The following is a 9,467-nucleotide window of genomic DNA, read 5'->3' as shown; positions in this document are numbered from 1 at the left end:
AAAAAAAAAAAAAAAAAAAAAAAAAAAAAAAAAAAAAAAGCCAGGGCAGTGGCTCACACCTGTAATCCCAGCACTTTGGGAGGCCGAGGCAGGTGGATCACCTGAGGTCAGGATTTCGAGACCACCCTGATCAATATGGTGAAACCCTATCTCTACTGAAAATACAAAACTTAGCCAGGCATGTTGGCACATGACTGTAATCCCAGCTACTTGGTAGGCTGAGGCAGGAGAATCACTTAAACCTGGGAGGTGGAGGTTGCAGTGAGCTGAGATCGCCCAGTGCACTCAAGCCTGGGCAACAGAGCGAGACTCTGTCTCAAAATAATAAGTTAATTTAAAAAAAAAAAAAAAGGTGGGCTGTTGAGGTTAGACAGTGGTCCTAGGCAAGGCAGTGTGCATGGTGACAGTCCCCTTCCTACCTGAGAGGAGCTAAGCCACCCAGTGCACAATAAGATTTCTCTCACATTTCTGGCCAGAAACTGCGTTCCCACATATACCCTAAAGTACCCTGTAGCACCCTCAATGTGCCTTAAAGGTGTGTTAACTACTTGGAAGGCCTGGAGAAATGAAAAAGACCACTTTGGTATGTAAAACCCGGTCTCTGGATGTATAAAAGGTAGAGCAGAAAAGGTAGAACAAAGCCTGAGGACCTTCCTAAAGAGCATGGGTTCAGAGGCTTAGCAGGCCAAACTCAGGCCAATTCTCAGCCATTGTGGACAGTAGCTTGGAGAGACATCTGAAACGTCAACTGGGAGCCTAACCCGAGGCGTCACAGTGTGATCTCAAGGGAGACAGGCGTGCAAGAACACAATGTAAATGAGTTACAAGGATGCAGTAGGACCATTTATGGGGCTCTGCTAGAATTTGGGACATCCAGTGGCAATAGGAATAATTGCTTCTTCAGAGCTAGAAGTGCGTGGAGGGCAGGTTCCTAATGGGGTTATGCTCATGTTTTCATCGGGCTGTGGTTCTCTCAGGTGAAGACGGTGCTTCCCAGATGGCCCTGGAGGATATAGCCATGTTCCGAACCATTCCCAAGTGCACGATCTTCTACCCAACTGATGCTGTCTCCACAGAGCATGCTGTTTCTCTGGCGGCCAATACCAAGGTATTTTTGAGGGGACACTAGTTTCAGACAGAAAATGCTTCTGGACTCTGCTACTAGTTTCATACTGATGATTGGACTTTTTTTCTCAGCAAAAAAGTGATAATTCATTTTAGAAAATTTGGTGATAGAATTTTTTATAAAAAACAGGTGATTATACACACAAACACATTTGCTTTGTAAAAGAGTCAAACAGTACAGGATACTGAACAGAACCTGACAGCCTGTCTCAGTCAGGGCTCAGCAGAAGATGCAGGGACCATTCTGGGTATTGTTAGCAGGAGAAGGTGTTTAACAAAGGGTGCTTAAGAAGCTGCAGGAGCAAGCCCCAGGCAGAGTCCCAGACTATAGTGTTAGCCCCCAGTGGCTGCAGCCAGAGGTGAAGAAGCCACTACAGACGAATCCGTGTTCCCTGGCCCTGGCTTGCCTTTGGAACAGCTTAGGGTGCCAAGAGTGTGTGGGACCTCATGCAAGGGCATCAGATGGACAGAATCAAATTCCTGTTTAGAACCTAGCTGCACGGGAGACAAGGCAGTGTGGTCTTGATATTTCCAGCCTGTCCTGCTAACACTCAGCAGGCTCCCCTTGCCACCCTGTACCTCACCCATGCCCCATACAGGTAACCCCTGGCACAGTTGGGGTGGGGACTGTATGTTCCCTTTCCAAGCACTCATGGGTGTTTCTTTGATTTTTTTTTTTTTTTTTTTTAATATAAGCGGGTTCCCCTTTACATATTACTATTTTTTTTTTTTTTTTTTTTTTTTTTTTTTTTTTTTTTTTTTTTTTTTGTTTTTTTGAGACAGTTTCACTCTGTCACCCAGGCTGGAGTGCAGTGACATGATCTCGGTTCTCTGCAGCCTCTGCCTCCGCCTCCCAGGTTCTCCCGCCTCAGCCTCCTGAGTAGCTGGGACTAGAGGTCGGCTCCACCACGGCCGGCTGATTTTTGTATTTTGGTGGAGAGATGGGGTTCACCATGTTGGCCAGGCTAGTCTAAAAATTCCTGGCCTGAACCGATCTACCTGCCTTGGCCTCCCAAAGTGTTGGGATTACAGGCATGAGCCACCGCACCTGGCCAATTGTATACCTTTAAAATTAGTTTATCTTAGAGATTGTTCTGTGATTTCACACATGCTATAGGATTTCATTTCTAGAAAGGTCAAGAGAGGCGCAAAACAACATTAGGTGATAGAAATTAGAGTAGAGGTTGCTTCTTAGTGGGTGGAGACTGACTGGAAAGAGGCACAAGGGCTGTGCTGGCGGAAACGCTGCTGGGCTTGGATGAGGGCTCCACAGTGGATGCAGCATTCAGGAAGTGCTGAACTTAAGATGTATGCATTTCACTGCAGCTGAGTTATGCCTCGGTGAAGACACTGAATAAAGATGGGTCATGGCGTATGAATGAACAGTAGTGACGTTTCTTGCTATATTCGTTTATAATGCATCCATTAATATGTATGTAAATTAACAAATACTTTAGACATACGAGTGTTCATTTATACTGGTGAATGTTTATGTGCTCAAATTGGTCATAAAAATGTATTTACATCTGATCGGAAAAGGGGCGAGTCATCTTGTATTCAGATAGATGTTTATGGTCTTTCTAAGGATGAAGCATTATAAGCTATTGTGGCAAAAGTTAATGTTTTAACATTCTTTTCTGGGCTTTCTAGTCAATGTGAGTCAGTGCTCCTGCTGTGAGTTAATGTTCTGTGCAGACAGAACAAGTCAGTGAGTATTGGGGAATCTTCCAAGGGGATTGGTGTGATGGCACGGGGAGCTTGTCCTTCAGGGCAGCCCCAGGGCCCTGCTGGGACGTGTCGTCCACTGGCTGTATATGGTCACCCCGTGCTCCAAAGCCTACAGTTTTAGTAAAAAGAGCTGTCCTGCTCACACCCCTCGCTCACTTCTTTCAATGTCTGTTGTTGGAAATTCATTGTTTGCTTTTCTAAACCATGGCTCCATTTATGTCCTAGGGGATATGCTTCATTCGGACCACCCGACCAGAAACTATGGTTATTTACACCCCACAGGAACGCTTTGAGATCGGACAGGCCAAGGTAAGGGCTTCAGCGCTCCAGCATTATTCAGTATCATCTCCTGTAAAAAGAACACTTCTGAATCTATCACCAGGTATCTTCAGGGTTGAGACATCATCCTTTCTTTGCTGTCACTTTTTTGAAAAACAATTGTGACCTTTACCTGCTTTTCCTTGGGAAGGAACATTCTATGAACTTCAACTTAGCCTGATCTTCTCTGCTTTCCAAATGGAGTCTTTTGTTGTTGAGCTCAAAGATAATAACATGAAGCCATTTGAGCATCGTGGCTGTAATTTATCTTGGCCGCAACCTAAACAAAACAGAAGCCAGCACTTTGGGAGGCCAAGGTGGGAAGATTGCTTGAGGCCAGGAATTCCAGAGCAGCCTGGGCAACATAGTGAGATTCCAACCATCGCTACAAAATTTTTAAAATTAACTGGGTATGGTGGCATGCACCTGTGGTGTCAGCTACTCAGGAAGCTGCGGAAACAGGATAGGGGAGCGCAGAATTCAAGGCAGCAGTGAGCTATGATGGATTGCACCACTGTACTCCAGCCTGGGTGACAGAGTAAGACCCTGTCTCTAACAACAAAACAAGACAAAAAATAGTAGAAATCACTTGAAATGAATAATCTGTTAGGTTCAGATTTTACAGATCTGAGACCAGGAATAAAAGGGAACATGATCTCTGGTATTCTCGCAAAAGCTCTGAGAAGTTAGGTTATCAGCCCTATCTTTAGATGAGGATTGGAGAAGTTAAGTGTCTTACTGAAGGGTTTACAGCTTGTGAGTACCAAGACCAGAATACAGGCCTGAGTGGTGAGCCCAATCTCCCCAGGCCTACCTACCACACTGACCATCCCCTGCTCAGCCTGCCTGTCAGGGCCATGCATGGGGAAAACCAGAAACCTCTATGGAGAAAATAAGTGACTCTGCTCATCACCTACGGAGTGGAGCTTGCAGACATTTTGGCATGCTTCCTTCCTTCCTGTCTTTGTTCTAGACATATATGTATATTTTACACACTTGGGATCGTACTGTATAGAAAGGTTTGCCCATAGCCACTCTTGAAAGAGCAGCAGGTAACATCCGATTTGGTTGCTAAGGACTAGGCTGCTCCAGAATTCACAGTTGCAAGTGCTCAGAATGGCCAGAGTGCTGCCATAAAGCAGACGTTTCCAGAACTGTCCACTGTGTGTCATGAGGTAGCTGGGAAACGCCACCGAATAGAAAAGTCAGTGTTCACCTTTGGTGTTAACTACAGGTTCTGTTTCTATGGGGAGGGTCTCTTGACATTCACATGGTTTGCAGAGCTTGCTTATTTCTGTAATCTTTTTTCTAATAATTTTCCTGTCCTGACAAAAGCAAGTAAATTTACTGCTAGTAAAGGATGTGAGTTAAATGTGTGTGATAACATGCATGGCATGGATCGTTAGAGGGCTGGGCTTTGCAAAGAGGACATGAATATGTGTGCATGCGTGTATATGTATTTTAAGAGGCCAGGGCATCCTCAAAGAATGGGGTGGCTCAGAAACCCTATCTGTACTATCAGCAATGGTTCTTAAGCTACAGGGAAACCTATACAGAGAGGAAGTGGAGAATAATTCCAGATGCCTCCGATGGGTAGCTTTGGAGGCAACTAAACTATGAAAGAAGCCCAGGAACTCTGTCTTCGCTTGCAGAATAGTATGTTACTGAGAGCGAGGGCTTTGATGTCAGCCCCGCCTGGCTGTGGGTCCCAGCCCTGCCCTGGGCCACTTCCTCCTGCTTTGAGATTTGCTTTCCTCAGCTGCAGAATGGTTGTGCCACTGAACAGATCTTACAGGGAGGCTGTGAGGGTTCTCAGAGCTCAGGCACACAAGATCTTAGCACTGAGCGTGTTTCCAGTGCCCAGAGTGTTCCCATTAACGTGTTAGTCATTGGAGTCCAATATTTGCGTGCCATAGTGAGCTCTCAAACCAGACTCCTGATGGGTATGTGGCATATCTATGCTCCAGGACAGCTGGAGCAGTGTAATTGCCTATCAAAAAGTATGTGTCCTGGCTCGTAAATGCATCTGATTTTTTTAGTAGCAAATTATTAAGGAGTGAAATTGTTAGAATTGGAGGATAGCAGCATAGCAAAGTGCCTTCCACTTGGAGATGCATTCTGTGTAGTAACCACGGTGTTCTGTTTTGCTGGCACTATACCAGGTCCTCCGCCACTGTGTCAGTGACAAGGTCACAGTTATTGGAGCTGGAATTACTGTGTATGAAGCCTTAGCAGCTGCTGATGAGCTTTTGAAACAAGGTCAGTTGGTTGAGTCTGAGCATTGAAGTTCAAACTGGGAAGAGGTAGGACTTCAGCTACCTCCTATGCCCTGAGTGCTCTTTTTATTTTTATCCCTGCATGTTAGTTAGCTAAGTCTGTTTCTTGTACCAAGCTGGTTTTTGCTGTTTTGCAGATATTTTTATCCGTGTCATCGACCTGTTTACCATTAAACCTCTGGATGTCACCACCATCATCTCCAGTGCAAAAGCCACAGAGGGCCGGATCATTACAGTGGAGGATCACTACCCGCAAGGTGTGTGTGGGCATTGGGAATGCTTTGGAAGGTTTGGTGTTTTTGTTTTCCTTGATTGGCCACGTGGCATGCTCTCAGGCATCACCTATAGTCTACCTCTCACCCAGCATGCCTTTGTTGTTTGGTGTTCACTAAGCGTGGGGCCACACTCATCCACATCTGTGTGTCCCCAACAGAGTGCACAGTGCCCGGTCACCAGGTCGGGTCAGTGGCAACACAGAGGAGTGGCTATTGCAGGCAAGCGAGGCATCATGAAAAGCATCACTGTGTCTTTAGGTTTGGAATGATGAATAGTATGCCCCAGGCCAGGCATGGTGGCTCCCACCTGTCATCCCAGTGCTTTGGGAGGCTGAGGCAGGTAGATCGCTTGAGGCCAGCCTGGTCAACATGGTGAAACCCCAGCTCTACTAAAAATACAAAAATTAGCTGGGTGTGGTGGTGCACACCTGTAGTCCCAGCTACTTGGGAGGTGGAGGCAGGAGAATCACTTGAACCCAGGAGGTGGAGGTTGCAGTGAGCTGAGATCATACCATTGCACTCCAGCTTGGGAAAGAGTAAGACTCTGCCTCAAAAAAAAAAAAAAAGTGTGCCCTGATGAAAGAAGCAGGAATAGTGCCTTGCAAGCAGAGAACACAGCAAGTGCAGAAAAACAGTGTGTCAGGGAGAAGGGACTGGGGAGTGTTTGCGCCTGGAAAGGTTAGGTGGGACAGATGATGTGTTGCAAGGAAAGCATCATGTGTCCACGCGGCAGGGGCCCTGAGCCTGCACAAGTGGTGCCTGATTCTCTTGAAGGACTCCTGGGACCCAACACACAGTTGCCCTCACACCTGAGGTTGATGACGGAAACGATGCAGGGCGGGATCCACCAGGGCAGGAACAAAGAATCCTGCCCCAGCCTTCCCCTGGTCCCACAAGGGGCATACTGAGAAGTGCCTCCCACGCATTCAAAGGCCTCTATGTGGTGAGGCTTTAAGGCTGAGGAGCTGCTTTCACGAAAGGGCCTAACATCCTTGTTTTCCCAGGTGGCATCGGGGAAGCTGTCTGTGCGGCCGTCTCCATGGATCCTGACATTCAGGTTCATTCACTGGCAGTGTCAGGAGTGCCCCAGAGTGGGAAGTCCGAGGAATTGCTGGATATGTATGGAATTAGTGCCAGACATATCATAGTGGCCGTAAAATGCATCTTGTTGAACTAAAATAGCTGTTAGCTTTGGTCTTTTGGCCTCTTTACCCTTTGTTTGTGTTTGTTCCAAAACCCCATTTAAATCTATACTGTCAGGCTTTGTTTCTTAAAAACAAAGCCAGTTAACACCTTCTTTCATCACTAGTTCGGAAATTCAAGCTAACTACTTATCCTTTAAACGGTGACTGCGGATGCAAGTACCACTGTAATTTTTGAATCATTAAAGGGAGTTACACAACTTTAAGTGAAAAAAATAGGTAACAAAACAACCACCTGATAGTAAGTTTTCTGATAAGACTATAGATAAGTGGTAGAGGTCATCAATTCTTCAAAAGTGTTTCCTTCGTAACTGGTAGAGGTAATAGTTTTTTCAGTGTGTTTCCTTCATGAGTAAAGAAAATGTGAATTGAAGTATAGATTGCAGTAGCCTAGGTTCCACAGCACAATAACACCATGACACCTACTGCTGTTCCCACCTTGGAATTCTGTGCCATGCCACCTGCAGCCACCCTGGAATTCCCTTCACTGTTTGCCTTAATCTTCCCTCCACAGTTGAGAGGCTGTCAGGCAGCAGCGAAAGCTTGTTAGGATGTCCTGTACTGCTTGTGATGAAGGTCTCCACACTGTACTGTTCAAGTCAATGTTAATAAAGCATTTCAAAAGCAGCTGCTTTATTCAGCACGTGCCTTCTGTATGAATCAGTTCCTCAGTGGTCAGTTCCTAAATAAGGAAAGAGCTTTTATCTAAACCAGAAGGAGAATGAGCCGTGGCCCCCACCAGTAAACCTGGGAAAGAATAACGGGCTGCAGAGGAAGCACTTGCTCAAGAACAACACATGGCCTGAAAAGCTGTCCCTGAGCTGATGCCTTGCTGTCAGCTATAAGCACATAAAGTATGTGGCTAGAGGGCAGGTGCAGTAACTCACACCTGTAATCCCAGCACTTTGGGAGGCCAAGGCAGGTGGATCACCTGAGGTCAGGAGTTCAAAGACCAGCCTGGACAACATGGTGAAACCCCCTCTCTACTAAAAAATACAAAAATTAGCCAGGCATGGTGGTGCGCACCTATAATCCCAACTACTCAGGAGGCTGAGGCAGGAGAATTGTTTGAACCCAGGAGGCGGAGGTTGCAGTGAGCTGAGATCCTGCCATTGTACTCCAGCCTGGACAACAGAGCAAGACTCCACCTCGAAAAAATTTTTTTAAGTGTGTGGCTAGAATCAGCCAGAAAAAGATGAACCTGAGCTTCAAAACTAGATTTAAAATTCTACTAGATGTGTCTGCTGTGTCACATTCCTGTTTTGGCTTTGCTTTTGTTTTGAGACAGGGTCTTACTATGTTGCCCAGGCTGGTCTCAAACTCCTAGCCTCAAGTGATCCTTACGCCTGGACCTCCCAAGGTGCTGGGGTTGGAATTATAGGCGTGAGCCACCATGCCCAGCACATTACTTATTTTGCCCAAATTACGTGGTCAGAGATCTTTGGTGTCATGACCAGTGTGACTGAGGAGTTGTTCCAGAATGTGCGGGATAGAGATGGAAGTACTGGCCTGGGGCTTGGAGTCCTCAGGAGCTTTTCCTACTCCTGCCCTTGTAAGTCACTGAGCTGGTTTCCTGGCCTGTAAAATGAGCATGATGCTGCTGCTTATTTCATAAAATTTCAAAATTTATTTTGTAAAATAGTTTCTATAGGGTGATTGCAGAAAATTTAGAAAATTCAAAGAAGCAAAATTTTTTTACCTCACTTATCTAACTACTTCAAGGTAATCACAGCTTCTCACACTCCAGTTTTACTCAAAGTATACTAGTGGTTTTCATTCTTTTTATGGCCACATACTATTCTGTTGTACAGAGATAATACATTTTCTTCTTCCATTCAGTTGATGAATGTGGATTAGTTCCACTTTTGTCTCTTGTGAATAGTGTTCTGACAATTCACATATTTTGTGAAGGAGTAGATGTCACAAAATACGTGAAAGATTTTGTGTAGATGTAGATTTTCCCTTCTTAGGGATGTGTATACTAGGAGTGGAATGGAATTGCTGTGTTGCAGGATAATTCTGTGTACCCTTTCAAGTGTGTGGTGGGAGATGGTGTTTATATACCGTTTTGTAAGGAGTAGATGCAGTGACACTGAAGGTGGCTGTAAAGCATTAGAGGAAGGCATTCTTAACAGACAAGCCATGCTTGCTTGTATTCAGGTGCAAAATGTCGGATTTGGTGAGACAACAGGACGCAGCGCACTGTGGCAACAAATACAGCAACAAATTCCATGATTAAAATGTGCAGTTTCTAAACACACGAAAGAGCCCCCAAAGCCTCACGTCAGTCCCCTAGAAGGTTCTGGGCAGAAACAGTAGGGCAGATCAAAGTAATGAGCACAGGAGCCATGATTGCCCAGCGAGGGGAGTGAGCCCTGTTCCCAGCTTGGCCTGGCTGTGGCTTCTGAGTAGACAAGTGTGTTTCTTAGCTGTTACGAGACTGGTAATGAATATTCCCTGGAAGATGCCATGGACCCTGGCCTCAGGCCAGCCCCCTCGCCCTTGAGTCCTCCAAACACCTTGCTGCCCTGATTACTTCCCAT

At 45.8% G+C, this 9,467-nt stretch overlaps 1 protein-coding gene across 1 annotated transcript in view; it reads left to right on the top strand.

Moving 5' to 3' along the window:
- TKTL1 (transketolase like 1) overlaps positions 1–7,551 on the top strand; it is a 35,236-nt gene extending 27,685 nt beyond the window's left edge. The window contains exons 9-13 of the mRNA XM_017882323.1: positions 978–1,108; positions 3,079–3,162; positions 5,334–5,430; positions 5,585–5,704; positions 6,727–7,551. Of these exons, the coding sequence (XP_017737812.1) occupies positions 978–1,108; positions 3,079–3,162; positions 5,334–5,430; positions 5,585–5,704; positions 6,727–6,899 (605 nt within the window). The 3' untranslated portion in view covers positions 6,900–7,551. The remainder of the gene's footprint in view (positions 1–977; positions 1,109–3,078; positions 3,163–5,333; positions 5,431–5,584; positions 5,705–6,726) is intronic.
- The last annotated feature ends 1,916 nt before the right edge of the window (positions 7,552–9,467 follow it).

This window comes from Rhinopithecus bieti, unplaced genomic scaffold (assembly GCF_001698545.2).
Source record: "Rhinopithecus bieti isolate Rb0 unplaced genomic scaffold, ASM169854v2 scaffold_13618, whole genome shotgun sequence".
NCBI lineage: Eukaryota > Metazoa > Chordata > Mammalia > Primates > Cercopithecidae > Rhinopithecus > Rhinopithecus bieti.
The sequence above is the reverse complement of the archived record's forward strand: the minus strand, read 5'-3'. Positions and strand labels throughout refer to the sequence as shown.